Consider the following 18757-nt stretch of genomic DNA (forward strand, 5'->3'; position numbering starts at 1 on the left):
TCTGTCCGGGAACTACACAAGAAAATCAATACCACTCATATCTGTCTTTAAATTAAGCTATAGCCAGGAGATGCTTAGCTTACCATAAAGACTGGAAAATAGGGGGAACAGCTGGCATAGCACTGTTCAAAGGCAAAAAAGAAAATCGGCCTTCAGCTTTAACTGAAGTGACGACAAGATGTGGGGGGGATCGACACATCCTGTAATGTTCCTTAGGTAATGTTGTTATTCATTCATTCATACTCTATGTTTGCTGATATATTTTGTAATACCCACCTCTCCTCTTCTCTCAGTTACTTCACTTCCTGTCACTTTTAACTGTCCTCTGTCTGCCCTGCCCTGATTAGTTTCACCTGTGTCTCTTTATCCTACTCTGTCTATCTAGTCGGTGTGCTCCTTTGTCTCAGTGCCAGTTTGTCTTTGTCTATGTGTCAAGCTTTCTAGCCCTTCCTAGTGTTTAGTTCTGTTTGTATTTGGATCCTTGCTTTATTTTTCCTTGGACGTTGCCCGCCTTTTTAATATTGGATTTTGCTTGTTGCCTGATTAGACTACTTTATCTGGTATTTACCTGTGCCTGCCTGACTATCCTGTAAGCCTTTTTGTATACTGACTCATTGTATTGCGCAATTTCTGCCTGCATTTGGGTCCTAATTGTTAATTTGTAACAGGGGCACTGTTGTGATGAGAAGACCGGTTCTTTTAAGTAACCCGCTATATGAGCTATTTTTCAGAGAATATCTATCTTAGAATTATAGATCCAAGAAAAACAAACAGTTTATTTCCACATCAAGCAGTCACAGAGAAACATGATCATTCATTTAGAGTCTTGGAGGTGTGAAATTGAATATTCGTTCTCTTTCAGCTCTGTTTTTGGTGTCTACCAATTCTTAAGGGTACCTGGCATTTCGCTGTTTAATGCTACCTAGATGCTAACTGTGTCTGCTGTTTAGTGCTGAGCAGGTATTGAGGTTTTTAGACCTGTTATGCCAAAAACAGCTGCCTGATGTGGCTGAAAACTGCTATGAGAGAAGTGAGAGCTTTACCAGCTTTACTTTATTTTACAGCAAAGTTGAGCTCAAAACACCATGAAGCTCTGTAAAGCTGAGGGGGACTACAGATGTGGGTGATAATGATCTGTACTGTACTGGAGGTACAAAGAAATAAAAAATAAAACAGTGGTATCGATCTTCTCCTCTATCTCTCGGCAAGATATTAAAGGAGAATATTTCCCAAAATATAGAACTATTCTTTTAAAAAAGTACTGCTTCCCCTGTGTTAAACCTTAATTTATAGCAGATTATGTGTCTTTCTTCTTCAAGGTCAGTAAAAGATTTTTAAAACAAATAAGGCATAAACTTAATCATGACTGACAAAATCCTTGACATAAAGGGACAGTGACCCAGAGTCACATTAGCCTGCCCACGTAGTTTTCTGTGAGATCACTGTATTGGAAATCCAAAACACTTAAAGTAGTTGTAGCAGAAATTAATACCATTTTTCTTGGTCTGAATGAAGATTGTCAATGATATTTTCAGTGCTTTATGCTTTTATAGGGCTCCTGACAGAGTCCCAATGGCCCATTAATGTCTATTCCTTACCCCCAAGCTAATGTAGAATGTTTCAGGAAGAATAAATGAAAGAGGATCCTTAAGGGATACAGGGAAAGGAAGTACTATGAAATTATCAATACAGACATTTTCAGTTACAGAAAATTCTATTGGAGTGACTCAACTTGTTCTTCATTTTGGTTGAATGTATATCTTCAATCGATTTTGCTTGACCTCGTTCGAGCAGAAAGTCACCAATGCAAAGATGTAAAATATGTGACGAACAACCATCAGGGAAATTTATGGTGGTAGAAAATGTAAAATTTTACTACTACAAAGAAATCCATTGTGCCTTTTAATCTCAGTGTATCACAGTGTATTCAGTGCTTAAAAGTGTTGGCTGCATATTAAATAATGTATCAAAAATAGAGCCTTACACCAAAAGACAACATTGATGATCCTAAATAAAAACTTCACCGGTAGGTTGTCAAACTGTATCACGTTTTATCTGGAGTTCACATCCAATGACTTTGCTACAAATGTCACTATGCCTTCTTTCATGTTCCAGTGTGTACAATGGAGTTAAAACAGCAACAGTACTGTAACAGGTGGTCCGTCATACAGTTTGTTCAGTCATAAAGTCAATATAGCTTCGAGGCAGCTGTTTCAGTAATGCCGGTGTTAAATGAACTCTGGTGGACATGGCCTGTATATTATTTATTATGTGATTTTGTTGAGTAGGCAACAGTTGAAAGTAGCAGCAGAACTGCAAAAACAGAAACATCACATTTTGTATGTCCTGTCCCTCTGCACCGCTTACTGGACAGACCAACGGCAACCTAAGCTATTAACTGATTGCTGAATTTTGTGTAGAGACAATACCTCAATATTGTGCATGCTTAAGGGAGTTAACACCCTCCAGCTTCAGGAGCTCAGCTCTGCGCCACACATTGAACCACTAACAACCCATCATTTGCACTGTGTGCTCTGTGCCAAAGTAATGTGTCTGTAAATGGAGGAACAGAAGCCAAATTCCAAATTAACTGACCTGAAGCAGACCAAGGATATCTGCTGCTCGCAAGCACCAGAAGCTTTAAGAAAATCTGGATTTAGGAGGCTGCCAGAGAAACCATCTGTGTGCTGTGACTACATAAGCTGCATCAGCTGCGCTGTCACCCATATCTCTGCACATCTTTGCTTCAATATTTGAAAACTAACTAAATGCAAAAGCAAACAGTCAATCCCCTCTCTCCTTTTCAAAATCAGTATTCGTGAAAGCCAGACTAAATAATCGTAAATATCACATGGATCAGGAAAATCTAATTATTTTAATATTAACAATATTAAGCAATTAACATTTGCGTTTCGGAAAGAGGTGCTTTCTTTTTTTTCACGTAATCCAATGAAGATGAAAAAGTGGAAGCAAACAAATTATGCAATCCTTAAGAAAATGACAGCCACCGATTTGACTATTTTAATAACCACTGTCACATGTTAAATAACAACATTTAGCATTTCTAAACTGATGTTATATAACAGCAAGTGGAAGTATGCTGTAACAGGTAACTTAGTCCAGCTGTGTCTATTTTGGGAATGTCATAAGAACAAATTAATTTAATTTAATTTAGTTCAATTCAATTTTATTTGTATATGACCAAATCATAACCGAAGTTACCTCAGGACACCTTTCAGATAGCAGGTCTAACCGTACTCCTTATACAATTATTTACAGAGACAGTTCTGATTCAATTATTACACTGCAGGTATGTCCCCATTAATAACATTTAATAGTGTTCTATGAACATTTGGTATGACATCTTTCATATGTTCTGCCTCATGAAGCCAAGCTGTGATCACATCAGAATTTTGGGGGAAATGTCGCTTTTTTATGTCATTACATATTTCTTAAAAAATGTGAATATTGTTTTGTAATCTAGACAAGCATAACCTCTTTTTTCTTCCTGATCCAGACTGAACTGATGAACTGTCCGTTTTGAATGGGCACTGTATTGTAATTGTTCTCAATCCGCTTGTGGGCTGTTTTGTACGCAATGAATTGTGGGAAATAGGATCCTGGCTGTGCGGAGCTAGAAACGTCCAAAACACCTCCCTGTTTCTGTAGCATCCTCCACGTGATACACTGCTCTGTGTGACGGTGTGGGTTCAGTTCCCGGTACCTTAACGGGACGAACTGTACTTTAACTAGTCTACTTCAGTTTCGCTGCAGTTTCTAGGCTCTAGTGAACTATCTCCCCCATGTTGAGGCGCCGGCTGGTTTTGGTCAGGTAGAGCAACCCCCCCACCTACCGGAGGACTCGCGCGACAGCGGCAGATTTAGCAAAGCCCCTCACGAGAAGTTTCTGGATAGAGAGCTCGCGCACCGCCACCGGGCCGTCGAGTCCAGCGTTTGTAAAGATAACATTAGCAATGAGCGGTGCTATGAATTTCAAAAACTGCGGCTCTGTGCTGGTAACGGGAGCCAGCCGAGGGCTCGGGCTGCAGATAGTCGACAGCCTGGCGAGTGGAGGTTTCTCACCCGGTAAGATTATAGCCACGACCAGAGAGCCGGAGAGAGCACAGGTAAACACCAACACCTGCGGCTGCTGCCTTTAAGCTAACTGTGCTGCAGCCATAGCCACTGTAGAGCCTTAAGGAATGATCGATAACCTTGTTCTACACGACGCTTAGTCGACCTACTTTACGGGCGAAGGTGCATCAAGTAGTGAAATGGAAGTGAGCGCCATTGTTCCCTCACTGGATGTGCGGATGGACGATGACATTATGTGCTTTTGACCTACAGAAACTTCAGGAACTGGCACAGAAACATCCCAACATCCACATAATCACACTGGGTAAGACAGAAGAGAATGGTTGGTGTGTGTATACAATTAAATGTTACAATAATGTAATATATATATATCGTAACTATAGTTTTTTTGTGGAAAACTATCATAAACACACAGCCCCACTCTGTTTTTAGAGGTGAATAATTGAATGTATGGTAATGAACATTCCCTCATTCAGACACACAATCACCAACATACAAAACAATCCTAAATGCATGCACATGTTGCCCCCAATGTATGTTTGAACTGTTTAGAAACAGCATACATCATGTACACATTGGAGATATTTTAAGTTTCTTGAGTTATTTATTAATTTATTTCCCCCTATGATAATGTTTGAGCTGGTATTCTCTTCCATTTTTGTTTGTTTTTGGTGCTTCACACTGTTGATGTGTCTGTCCACCAGATGTAGTGAACCAGGAGAGTATAGAGGGGTCTGTAGAAGAGGTGGGGCAGCTGGTACAACAAGAGGGTCTGAACTGCCTGATCAACAATGCAGGGATCAATGTGGTGGCCGACTTCCATACCGTTACTGCAGAGATGATGATAGAAAACTTCCGTACTAATGCTGTGGCTCCTCTAATGATCACCAAGGTAATGTTCATTATTAGATTTAGTGTTTTCTGTCGACTTGAGTGTTGTGGATCAGCTACTTAGTGAGAAAAAGACCTCACTTATCCTGACAGTGAAATAGAAAAGAAGCCACCTGTGAGTAGTTCATTTCCTCAATGATGCAAACTGAAACAAAAGGATGACCTTGATGGACAGAAGTAACAAAACCCCTTAGCCCAGGGCAGACTGCAGTTCATAAATATTAATTAAAAGTCTGGTTGCAGTTGGCCTCAGAGTACGGTCGGACTACAGAGCAGCACCCTGTGCTGGTAGAAATTCAGGCACTGATCAAGAACATGTCAGCAGGGCAGATGCTTGCTGACACACAGTTTGCTCCAATTGAAGGACAGTGTGTGTAACTACAAACACACACTGCAGTGTAATTGTGTATATAAGAGTGCCACTGTATCGCTCTCTAGGGCTCAGACTTTAAAACATGCTATATTCACATGAGAGGGGAAAGAATTAGTTGATTATTCGGTTTGTTGATGCCGGGCAGATCATTTATTGGCATCTATGTTGATGATCCATTAACTGATTGATTGATGCCAAGCAAAAATTCCAAACATTTGATGTTTTTTGCTTCTCGTGTTTGAGCCTTTTTGGCTTTTTTGTCTTATATAAGAGAACAGTAATTATATTTGGCTTTTGGATTATTGGATAAAAGAAGCAATTTAAAGGTTTAGGTTTGGGGTTGTGCCTCTGCAGTCACATAACCAAAACCAATATACTGAATAGTTTCTATCCTCACACACACTTCACTGTAAAACAACATCCACACACACAAACAATTTTTTAATACTGCACAAGCGATTTTTCAAATTTAAAATGTATTATTTAATTATTATTATTATTATTTTATTTATTTACTGACTTTATTGTTACATGTATTGATTCCTTTGATATTCTCACCCAGCAGCTGAGCCCTACTTTATTTCACTGCAGGTTTTACTTTGTGTCTCTGTGCATGGGACAAATAAAGAACCATGAACCTTTAAGACCTCACCTCCCATGTTGGGGACATTACTGTAATCACATTATATCTGTTTGTAATGCAGTAATGTAACGCAATACTGTTCCCAAATTCAGTAATCACATTACAGTAACTAATCAAACAATTATGTCGTTATTTGTATTACATAAGTGCTTTCAATTGTATTCATAATAGGCATCAATCACCTGAGTTTGCATTTGATGAGGAGCATACAACTTCCTTTAACTTTGATACTGAAGTCATTTATTATTTGAAGTCTGGGATCAAAAATGGAGCTTGTGAACTGTTTCCCTACAACATCCATGAAATTCTGACTCTATTTAGTGCACTCAGTGGAGAGGCTCTTCAGTCTGGGCCGTCTTGTGCTAACTGAGGAGAAACAAGATGTCTGACAAACGATTTGAGAGACTCCTCCTCATAACCACTGCTTTAATGATAAAAAATGTCAGACAGGCTTGACTAGTCTATTATAAAGTAAATAAATATGTAACACATTATAATGAGTTTCAATCTACATTACATTGTGACCCGAACACTGGTCACCTTGGATTTTGTTTCTCTTTTTTCCCTTCTTTTTTGAAAGAAATATCATTAATTCATGAATTAAATATGTCAGCAGAGGGGCTACACCATCAGCTTTCGTGCTGTGGAAAAGCCTAGATCTTTAGAGATTTAAACATTGTATTCCTGACTGCCTATGTACTTGCTTGATGCCTCTCTTTGCTGGAGATGAAAACAAAATTACAATACAGATAATCAGCAGATACTACTCTATGTAAATAGTTTCAGTTATAGCCCTAATTCATAGTAAATGTCTTCAGAACTAGTATTGTGGAGAAGCCTGATGGCATATATAGTTAGAAGAAGATTTAAAAAACTTAGTCTCTGGGGGCCCCCAGGAGCTCACCTGGTAAAATGTGCACACACCAGACAATCTCTGGCCCTTCATGAAGGTTTCAATTTTCCACTTTTTATTGAGAGGTGTTGATTCAACTTCAAGGTATTTTGGAGGATGTAGTTTGCGGTGTTGTGGAACTGTATTACATTGTTATACTGACAGGTTAGGTGTGTCTATTGTTTAGCATACCTTCTTTTATATAAATGGGTTGCCAGTACAAAGCAATACAGAGTGTAAGTTGGACGTACTGCCACCGGATGGCACTATGTCCCTTCCTACAGACTGTGCAGATAGTGTGTTTTACTCTACTCTGCAAATGTTTGTCCAATTTTATCATTAAAACTTGCAGGTGTAGTTTTGTTACTAATATTATGTATTGTTTGCGGTGTAATTAAAATCATTTAAATAAAAATGTAATCATTTTCAAACTGCACACCTGGTAATTGTAACAAGATTTTGCATATCCATGAAGCTCAGATGCAATATCATTTACAGCTTTGTTCTCAACATACTGATCTCCCTCTCATAGAAAGGCTGTACAGTAGCTTGAGTCCAACCTCAGCTGTAATGTGCTCTGTTCTGCCCCTGCCAGGCCTTCCTGCCTCTGTTGAAGCAAGCTGCGTCCAGAGGAGGAGCAGGTGGCACAGGAAGCATGGGCATCCAGAGGGCAGCAGTCATTAACATGACCTCTCTGCTGGGCTCTGTGGAGCTCAACTGGGGGGAACGGGCCAACAACTTCAAATGGTACCCCTACAGGACATCCAAGGTATTTGCCATGAGACAAATACACAAATACATTTGCTCAGTACCTGTCTATTAAAAAGGCTGTTAAAGCGTATATGCTAGGTTAACTCTGTTTTGGTATGGTTACAGAATGGGAACTCTGGCTGTTTCTGGTTGGGTCATCTATTTGTGTAGAAAGCCTTGGAGTGCTCTTCTGATTAAATTAGCAACAAATGATTTTAGGGAAAATGTGAAATATCAGCTGCACCTTCCACCACCCCCCTGCGGATGGTGGAAGTGAGTCTGGTTTTGCATTGTGCTGCCCAATAACTTGTTTCTGCTTGCCTTCTCAGAGTGCCCTAAACATGGTGAGTCGCTGTATGGCTGTAGACCTGGAGCCTAATGGGATTCTCTGCATGGCTATACACCCTGGCTGGGTCCGCACTGACATGGGAGGGTCTCAGGTAAGGGCCAACTGTCACAGTCTCTTTGGGATGGCAGCCAATAATAATTCACTTCACAGCATGCCATTCCCTCTTTCTGTCCTTGCACCCGTGTACAAGTCAACACCGCTGCGATTTTTTAGAGAACTTTTCCCTACATACCGCTGCCTACATTTACACACACTTGCATGGCAATGGTGCCACATTCTGGTTGTTGTAGGTTTTTTAACTTCTGAGCAAAAGGGAATACCACAGCCCTTTTCCTCTATTTTCTCTGGTCATGTAGCACCAATTTCAAATATGTTTGATCTTTCTACTGCATACACAGCCCAGTTTTATGAAAAGACCATCTTTCCAGCGGTGATCTGTGACTAAAGCATACCAAACACTGAGAACATGAGAATCTCCTACATTAGTGAGAAAGAAATTACAGGATGTATTTGATCAAAATAGATCAGCTGTAACACTGTTGTGTGGTAAAATTGTATTTTTCCATTGAGGAGCTGGTGCACATTTTATATTTACTTCACATGTTAGTGTCTTGGGTGATACATATTTGGATTACTGTATTCAAATTTCTAAGAAGTGTGTCTGAATACATTTTCTGTGTCTCTTTCCAGGCTCCACTGAGTCCAGAGGAGAGCGTTTCTTCCGTCTTGTCTGTGATTGGTGGACTGACTGAAAAGGATAATGGGTCATTTCTGAACTTTACAGGAGAGGTGTTGCCTTGGTGATCCTTTTCATCAAAGTAATGAGTAGGATGATTATAAGCACAAATAATAGATCCTAACGGCTGTTTATTCAGTTTGGAATAACTTCAGCTATGCAAGAGTGTTACAAACAGTGTTGATAGCTCTATGTTTTAGTAGAAGAATCATGCATATTGTTACTTAATTGTTTATATATATAATATATATAGCTACACACTGTTTCTTTGATCTGATAACAAATCAAACTCACTGTCAGATAAACAGACCTGGTTGGGAAAGTCTTAACAGAAACCTTCTCAGAGTTGTGCTTTGATTGTCCACAATGTACATTTAAGCAGAAATTTGGTCATTGAAAGTGAATTATCTGCAGTGGTAATGCAATTGCTGTCTCTTCTCAAGTGTTTGTTTCCTGCAGTTTAATGTACTTTTTTATTAGAATATAGTAGAATCTATATACATGTATTAGAAATACATCGCTGCTGTGTAAATAAGAGAGAGAGCATTTTATGTTTTTATTGTGAAAAAGTAATAAAGGTTTGAGTGTTCATGAGTGTGTCTCCATTAGATGATTTTCCAGTGGCAGTGGTAGAAGGATTTTCTTCCTTGTCGAACAAGTAAGTTGAGTCAAAATGTTTTTCTTCATTCTTGGAATTGCAAGTTTGTGTTCTTTGCCTTCCAGCAGGGTGACTCGACATGATGTTCCTATTGTTAAACTCTTATTTTTAGGCACATGTCCTCTTTCCCATTGTTTGTCTCTTTTTCTGCAGGCCTTCATGCAAAATAGGTGAAGATGCTTCAAGATAATAACAACAAAAAGCTTTTAGGACAAAAGTCATTCATAGTCATGATCCTGTCTTAGCTGTTACAATTGTATGACAGTTGAGTGTTTCTTATCATTGTCAGTTTATAGCACCTGTAACTACAGCTGGTTTGGGTACAGTTGGATGATAAAGCAGAGCTGCCACTGAACAGAGGAGAGCTGAAGCCTTAGTGCAACGTAGAAAATGAACATCTTGAAAGTACATTCAACACCTAATGAGCTGAACACATTGGATTTATTTAAAAGTGCAATAGATATGTAGAGTAATATGGCAGCTTAGGCAGAATGCAGCAGAAGACAGCAGCAGTTCTGGTGCTGCATGGTGGCAGGGGCATGACTTACCCCCAGAAGATTCACAAGTGCACAAATGATCTAACGCATTTAATCCCCCATTCTGTTTGTAGGAGTTCTCTGGAGTCTGAACCTGTGACAAGCAGGCCTGCAGAGGAATCCTGAAGAGGAAGAGAGCTGGGGATCAGATTATGTTAAACTCCCTGAGATGTCATTTAAATGTAATCAAACCAGTTTTCCCAGAAAGTCATGCGCCGGCTGTGTGCGTTTGGAGAGAGGAGAGAGGGAGTGTTATTAGAGTGTCAGAAACAGGAGGGACAGTTGTTTGACAAGGTGCTGCTTACTTTTGTTTCTGTGAAATGTTTCGAACCCAGCGTGGATTTACAGCACAGGTTGATGCTTGCATTCCTGAAGAAAAAGATGAGCTGAGTTTTTGTTACTTACCACAGGTAAATGTTTATTTGTGTCCTTCATGTGATTATGTTCAGTCCTCTTCATGATTCAAGTGGAAAGTGGCAACAGAAGGCCTGCACGCTTGTGAAATAGACTCTTTACCATTCACCAGAGCTCATTTGTGCAACATTACACAAAAGCTTAATTTTTTTGTCTTTATTTAAATATAAATACGAGATACACCTTTGTAGGTTTTTCCTTGTAACGTTCTTGTTTTGCATGAAGTGTGAGCAGGACAAGTGCTATTTGACTAAACTGCCTCTGATAGGAGATAATCATGTCTTTCTGACAATGCCACAGGTCTGCCAGCTTTCTATTCCAGAAATTAGCAGGCACAAGGACATTCTGACCTGATCATGCCAGCAGGCCTGAAAGCATAGGAGTTACTAATAACATTAATGATGGCTGTGAGCTCTTCAGCTTTCCCATTAAGCTATGACGGTGTGACAGTGTCTGTCAAAATGCCACATTATTATTTTAGACTCAATCCTGTTTTCCAGCATGCCGTGCTGTTTTTGTCCAAACAGTATCTTCAATTACGTTATTATATACATTTTTATTACCACTCCTAACTCCTGGGGACTGAGAACGGTTCATACAGGGTCCTAAATAAACAATTTCAACTTCTTTTAGGGTTGCAGCAAACAGGTAGCATGTCATGGTCAGTTAATCTGTTGACCAATATGTTAATTATTTTTTATTAATCTATTAACTGTTAAGTCCACAAACATTTTGAATATAAGGAAAAATGCTTGTCAGCTTGTCCCAGACCTTACGTTAACATTTTTGAATAGTTTGTTTTGTCACTACAACAGTCCAAAGATGTTCAAAATGACATTAAAAAAGCAGCAAGTCTTCTGGAATCTTTTTGATTTTGACAATTTTGATTGAAAAATCATATTTGTTATTTTATGTTGAAATGACCAACTGTCAGCAGTAAGTCCTTTACCTCACTCCTATACCTAAAGGTTTTCAGGTCAGTTGGTATGAAATCTACCAGAGCAGCTCTTCAGTAAATGAGAGAGTTCTATAATTAAGCATAGTCCCCTCACATGGTCTGTCCTGCTGTGTTGCAGAGGTATGTGTAGGCCACATGGAGGTAGAGAGTCATGGTGACATTGATAGTCTACCCAGCCCCTGCGGGGCTGTTGTCAGCTGCTGGAGACCTGAGGATGCCGTTCCCAGACTTGGTCAAGTACTGCCTCCTGGGCATCTCCATCACTCTTCTTCTGCTGGCACTGGGCATATTGGCATGGCAGGCCTTCAGATGCTGCACACAGACACGCACCACATACACCCAGCAAGATACTGGTGAGTAGACATGAGATTACAATACTGAACAGTACAGCACATACTGATACTGGGTGTCTGACCAAGAAAGTAATTAGCAAATGCAAATTTGTACTGTAGCCAACAGTGATCTGCTGTACTCAAACGAAAAGTCAAGAACAGCAGGAAACTACTCAGGAGCTCCAAGTACTAAGGTAAGAGGAAATAGATTTGATGGGTGTGGATAGAAAGAAGAGTATTGCTTACTTGGTGTTAATTATTTTTCTGTATCATATGGCCCAGAATTCAAAGCAGCATCTTTACAACATGGCCAGATTTCTTAACAAATCAATAGATGTGGGAAATTCTATGTGACTTTGTTTGGCTAAGTAAAAACTGAAGCAGAGCCACCGTTGGCAATCTTTGAAGGAGGCTGGTGCCTTTCAATCGATACTCTGGGGACACTCCCCAATTGTTCCTGGATGAGATTTGAATTCTGAAAACTTTGAAAAACTAAGATTAACTTGATTAACAATCACATTCACTTTTAAGCCAGCACGATCAACTGTAAATTACAAACTTCATATTTTCACCAAATCATTCAGCAGCTCAGTATATACGTGGGGAATCCAAATGTATGCAAATCTAATTGTGTGCACAACTAGTTTGTTATGAGTTCTGAATTTGAAATGTGATTAGTTTATATTAGGTTTATGACATCAAGTTGATTATTAAAGGTGGTGGAGAAATGTTTTGAATAATCATGGGCAATTTGAAAATGAACAACATGTATTAAGTATGGAGAAGACCAATGGGAGGGCCTTTCTAGGTATGACAACTGCAAACAAAACACAGAATCAAGTGACTCTCTCTGGAAAATGATGACATACTCTGCGTGTGATCTGTCAAATCTGACTACCTTGCATCAAATTTTTTAGAAAGTGAATTTTCAATTAGTAAGTACAACTTCACACACCATGTACTAAGGAATTTTAATATGCTACTAGTTTATACAGGTGAGAAAAAGGGTCACTCCGCCTCTCACTCTTTTAAAAGTCTTCAGTATAGACTTCAGTCCTGGTATGGATGTGTTTAACCACTCTGTTTAGGTTGGGTCAGGTAGCTGTGTTGATCTTATGCTCTCCTGTATGTGAGCTATGTTTGAGAACTCGGTCACATTTTATCTGGATAGTCTACTGCTTCCATGCTACTGTCCTACTATGACTCATGTGTGAGTAACAGCTAAGTTTGAAAATAGTTAGTCGTTTTTTCCAGTGTCTGAACAGGGTTAATATTGGAGTTAGATGAAAAACAGGAATAAGGACTACACTGCCATCAGGGTATGATTAAAAACAGGGTTATGTGTACTGTATATTCAGGGGGGGATAAAATAAAAATAACACATTTCAACATAATACAGCCACAGGCTACAGCCTTATAAATCACTGTAAACACCTCTTTGATACAGTCACATACAGTATTAATTACATTTCATCATTCAGAAGTTCAGATATTTCAATTATCTATACATTTTGTCCAGACACTGTAGTCTATAGAGTTGCTCCAAACAGGCAACGTTGTCTGTGTACATAAAGATTAATGAGCGCACTTGTTTAAACAAAGGAGGGTTGGAACTTGCTGGAGGTGCTGCAGTTGTTAATAAAGACACTACTGGTAGAAATGGTGCGTACTGTATGTTCATGCTTCCCAGGTGGAGGAGGTCAGCACAGAAGCCCACAGGCTGAGTCGCTGTCTGTCTCAGGCCTCGTTTCCCTGCCCAGGATCCAGCCAGGCAGATGGACACATGAAGGAGCAGGCCATCATTAAAAAGGTAGCAGACATTACTGTATAATCTTGTTGTCACATGACAATCTTGCACCAGTTTTTTTTATTTTTTATTAAAATTTAATGGCTTATGCACCTCTAATGTTAACAAAACATCTCAAGGCTCCCTTACAACTGCATTTTACTCAATGAATATGGAATAGATCTTATACATTAAAAAGCTTGTGTGCATCCTAAGAAGCCGTAAAAATGTGTGAGACCTATTTCCTTCTCACTGGGCCGTGATATGGACGAATATTATTTTAGATATACTGTATATGTCATCTGACTCTCATGTCTAATAAATAACACACTTCTTAAAACATCACACACCATTGGTGATGCGCTTTTCTATTAACAACACCACAGCCATGCTTGCAGTTCTATGAGGTTATGGTGATTTGAGCTCAATGTTAACAGTTTAGTTTGTTAAGCAGTTTCATCATCTTAGTTTAACATTTTAGCATGCAAACATTTGCTAATTAACACTAGACACAAAGTACAGCTGAGAGAGGTCGATAGGAATGTGGCGTCTGGACTGAATTTGTTTGAATATTTTTTAGATCACCCAGTTGTAACTTCTTATGACACTCCTTTTAGCTGAGATGTTTGGAAATCTCCCTTTCTTCTATTCAAGTTAAAGTTCAACTTTTTTTCAAAGTACGGTTAGTACTGGTGGTGCTCGGCATGCTCCCAGTTTGAAGAAGCAGGCATTAGTACCAGCATGGAAACTAAGCAATGCACTCCTGTCTGCTTCTCTAAACTGGAGGCATACTGACTGCTAGGTAATACATTGATTATAGAATGATCAAGTTCCTCATACAACCCCACTTAGACAAAAAAAAGACTATCTCTACTATCACTAAAAGAAAATAAACTGTATATTTCACACTCTCATGCAATATCAGTATGTGCATTTGTTGCTTGGTGTCTTTCCTAACACACCCTCTTATACCAGGTCGATGGATCGCTCCGTTTCTCCATCTATTATGACCAGCTTCAGTCCCAGCTGGTTGTCACCGTGTTGCAGGTGGAGGGGCTACTGGAGCATAGCCAGCAGCACAGTCTCCAGCCATTTGTTAAGCTAAGTCTCATGTGGGCAGGTTCAGAGGGAGTGGAAGTTGACGGCTATATGGATGAGGAGGTGATTTTGTATTTATTAGTAACCACATACCAGTGCCTGGCAAAGAACCTACGGCATTTTATTTGGGGGAATATATAGCCTCTCTTTTTTTCCTTTTGTGCTTACTTACTGCTGTTATCCTCCTAGGTCAAAGGGACAGCACCTGTCTTGTGGACAGTGCTGCAGGAGTGGCGGACTCGCATTGTGAAAGGCAGCTGTAACCCTTTATTTGGAGACCAGTTCACCTGTAGTCTGCAAGAGCATAAGGACCTTCATCGTATCAAGCTCAGGATGGAGGTCCTGCAGAACACACACCCATGTCTCACTCTCAGTATCTCTCAAGTTATTGGAGATTAATTTGGCAGTTGAAGGAATAAGATCTAAGCAGAGAAAAAGTTTGAAAATGTTTTTTGTTTGTCTGTCATGTGTCTCATTTCAGGTGAGGGACTTTGATAAATTCTCTAGACACACAGTGTTAGGAGAGGTGAGGGTTTCTCTAGCGAAGCTTAACATCTCCTACCCACTGGAGCTCCAAGAAGATCTGCAGATACCCCAGAAGGTACATTAGGACATCATGTAAACAAACACACGGATGCAATCATATAGGAATATTTTTCTCATCTTTTAGTTGAGGTGATTTAAGGAGTTCCATCAATCTACATACACTTTAATGAGTAATGTAGAGTATGTTTACCTGATTATAAAACTGCAAACATCACAATAATGAACCATTTTGTCCAAATTTACATAAGCTTTGAACCAGGAAATACTTAAAATTTTCATAATTAGATTTGTATAATTCTTTAGCTACAACTTCAAAACTCTTGAACATAACGTGATTTTAGATACTGAGTGGTTAAAGGGGCAGAAATTACACTGTAGAACATGTGGTGTTCCTGTTATTCTAGTCATTAAACAGTCATTATAATAAGCAGCATTTGCAGAGTCAATAAAGGGAAGACTACTTGGTCCATGGAGTCAAAAAAGTACACACTGAGAAAGTTATGTTAAGGATTTGTATACTTAATCATGTGCAAATCATCTTGAGTTCAGTTTCATTTTTATTGTTATGTTTAATTTTTGGAACGTTATTATTATTATTATTATTATATTTATTTTAAAGTATACTTAATTTTACCTTTCATTTTGCTTGGAAAGGCCTTTGTGTAAAGTTTGAACACTTTGCGTAAATCCCAGTCCTTCGCTCTTAAAATGTTTTATTTATATTTAAACATTTATATAAAAAAGCAGCAAATCCTCTCTTTGAAGAAGCTGATATCAGAGAATGGTTAGAGTTTTTGAGTGATTAACTTAAACAATTAATCGATTATCAAAATTGTTGGTGCCAGTGTTTACGGGGTGAAATCTATCTTCTGAAGTACAGGTATACCATAGTGATTTGTTATTTAATGTTGTGTCTCTTCTTTATATATTTTTTTACTTGTCAAATGCAACAAATGTCACCATATTTTTATATCATATAGAAATGTGTAATATGCTGAACTGTTTATCCTCTTACTTTGTGGACAGGATCTCGTAGGAGAAGTGCTTCTGTCTCTAAAGTTTCTGCCCACTTCTCAGAGGCTTGAAGTTGGACTGTTAAAAGTCAGAACGGTCCTCACTGAGATGAGCTCAGATGCAGGTAAATAACAGACACCTTTATAAGAATAAAGCCATACTCATACGGCTGCCATACAGTTCCTAATTTGCCTTCTCTGTGTTGTACAGCCCTCTACGCCAGGATCAGTGTGCAGTGCAACCAGTGCAAGTTGAGGTACCAAAAAACCTCTACAGTGGCGCGCTGCCTGGTGACTGTCTTCAATGAGGTCCATATTTTCTCCCTGCCAGACTTTCCTCTGCAACAGTGTCAAATTTTGGTTTCTGTGTATGAGACACATACGACTAGAAAATCAACCAAACATCTGATTGGTCAGCTGACTGTGAGGAAAGACAAGAGTTCAGAAGACAAGCACTGGAGCTTGATGATGCGCTCAGTCCGCCAGCCAGTAGCAAAGTGGCATGGCCTGCTGATCTAACTGACATCTCATAAATCCTCTCCTGCACTTCCCGGATGTCCATACCTGCTTGTATTGAACTGAAAGCTGTGGTGCTTGGAGAGGGGAACTGAAGAGGACCAAACATGGACTACTCTCACTCCTGCCTCCTCGGTGGTAAAAAGACCTTTCCCCTCCAGTCTGGACAGTGGAGGGAGTGCCCAGCTGAAACATTAGGTTGCTCAGTCTACTTGTTCACAGACACCTTTTTTGTCTCTCTCTTTACATACAAACTGCTTTACATCGAGAGACCTCTAAAGATCTGACATTTGCATCTTCCTATTTCTGATGGTTACTTTCGTTTTGCAATCAGTCAATAACTGTGTTGTTGGTGTCTATATTTATATATTGACACCAACCTGTTCTTTTGTGTATAAAACTGTCCATTTTTCATTATTAAATATTTACATTGCAAACTTGCACTGCTTAAAATGGCCTGAAAAAGAAAGAAAGGTCAACAAAAAATCTTAAGTAGCCTCACTGTGAAGAAAACATGACACCATATTCATGGATAAAGTGAGCAATTTTAAATACATTTTAGCTTTGACTGTATCTCCTTTAACCTTTATTTACTCTTTAAATTTACTATTACTTTGACTTCAAACACACATTCGGTGTTAAGTCAGTTTCAGGCTACAGACCTATAGTAGAGCATGTGTTGGTTTCCTACCCGTGAGCAGCCAGGAACTGAGTCAGTCAATTAGGGTTAGAACTTAAAATGATGATGTTATTGTTGTAGTTATCAGTTTCATTATATCACAGTGTGGATATCTTTTTTTACAAAAAATCCATGAAATGTGAATATTTATATATAATATATATATAGGGATGCACGATAACTTTTTTTTAAAACTGATCCCGCTAACCGAAAACTTTGAGCTCCTAAAGGCAGATACCGATAACTGATAACACACACACATATACATATATATATGATCATGACCTAAGATCATGACAATAACACTATGAACAAACACTTTTGACTCTTTAAATGGAGATAGGCCTATTTATTTTTTCCAATGAAAAACTATTGGCAAGCCTCTCAAAAAAAATAAAGGCCCCTTGAACTTCTGCAAATACATGCATTGGGATTACAAACTGAAAAGTGTATTCCAGAAGTTCAAAAAAAAATATATATATAGAAAATTGATGCACTGACACAAGTTAGATTCAAACATTTCTATGTAAACACAATCTGAAAAAGTGCATTCCTCAATAACAATAAATAAAATGTGCATAATGCACTGACACAAGTTAGACTGAAAAAGTGCATTCCATAGTACCAAAAGATTAAGTTTAAATGATTTTGGCTAATGGTTCTATTCAAATGAATTCCTTTTCCCTAAAGTAAATGAGGTTCAGTTGTTTTATTGAGACAGAGAGAGTTTTATTTACTTATTTAATGAAATTGTTCTTATGTAATTTATTTGTAGCTTTGGCAGTATTGGTGTTTTACATTCATGCCAATACATTTGAATTGAATTCAGAGAGAGAGAGAGAGAGAGAGAGAGAGAGAGAGAGAGAGAGAGAGAGAGAGAGACACTCCGTCGAAGCGATGGCTCAAGTTTCAGGTGACTTATCAGGTTTGACGTATTGAAGCTCGTGCTACTTTTACCTCCTCGTGGAACTTGCTTGGAACATTTGTAACAAATAACAAGCGACCTGTTTTCTCCAGAAACTTTGAAAAAGTCCCACACAATCGACGCCATGTGGTTTGTTTTTAAACGTAAGCACGCTGTGCTGCATTCACAGTGTGACGGAAATTCCCTGTTCCTACGTTTGCTAGTCGTTATATCGGGCTTTTTAAGTTCATATTTCTATTGTTTATGTGTAACATGTGGAAAAATACTGTGGATATCAATTCAAGTCAGCGACTACGAAAATTATGACCGAGTTTACGAGTTCTTTTCCGACATGAGGGGGTATTCTTGAATTTCCCAGTCAGAGGGAGTTTTTCTGATTATGCCAACGTCACTTGAACGCAGCATTCACTGCGGGGCATTAAGGTGTCATAGTGAGAGCGGGGCATTGCCGTGCTGACAGCTATATGACTTCTCGGAATTACGTAATAATTTCCTGTTATCGATGATTATCGTGCACCCCTATATATATATATATAGTTAATATATAGAGACTGAGGACTTTCTCTC

At 38.9% G+C, this 18757-nt stretch overlaps 2 protein-coding genes across 2 annotated transcripts; both read left to right on the forward strand.

Moving 5' to 3' along the window:
- The first annotated feature begins 3625 nt into the window (after nucleotides 1-3625).
- Nucleotides 3626-9323, forward strand: si:dkey-12e7.4 (uncharacterized protein LOC558132 homolog). The gene is made up of 6 exons (XM_051382448.1): nucleotides 3626-4127; nucleotides 4348-4399; nucleotides 4800-4987; nucleotides 7490-7663; nucleotides 7974-8084; nucleotides 8684-9323. The coding sequence occupies exons 1-6, from the start codon at nucleotides 3975-3977 to the stop codon at nucleotides 8795-8797; spliced, it is 792 nt and encodes a 263-aa protein (XP_051238408.1). The 5' UTR covers nucleotides 3626-3974; the 3' UTR covers nucleotides 8798-9323.
- Nucleotides 9324-10140: 817 nt separating this feature from the next.
- On the forward strand, nucleotides 10141-17029 carry syt19 (synaptotagmin XIX). The gene is made up of 9 exons (XM_051382446.1): nucleotides 10141-10333; nucleotides 11414-11648; nucleotides 11748-11821; nucleotides 13318-13437; nucleotides 14389-14574; nucleotides 14701-14850; nucleotides 14993-15112; nucleotides 16084-16195; nucleotides 16282-17029. The coding sequence occupies exons 2-9, from the start codon at nucleotides 11447-11449 to the stop codon at nucleotides 16587-16589; spliced, it is 1272 nt and encodes a 423-aa protein (XP_051238406.1). The 5' UTR covers nucleotides 10141-10333; nucleotides 11414-11446; the 3' UTR covers nucleotides 16590-17029.
- Nucleotides 17030-18757: the final 1728 nt, after the last annotated feature.

This window comes from Dicentrarchus labrax, unplaced genomic scaffold, assembly GCF_905237075.1.
Source record: "Dicentrarchus labrax unplaced genomic scaffold, dlabrax2021, whole genome shotgun sequence".
NCBI classification, from domain to species: Eukaryota; Metazoa; Chordata; class Actinopteri; family Moronidae; genus Dicentrarchus; species Dicentrarchus labrax.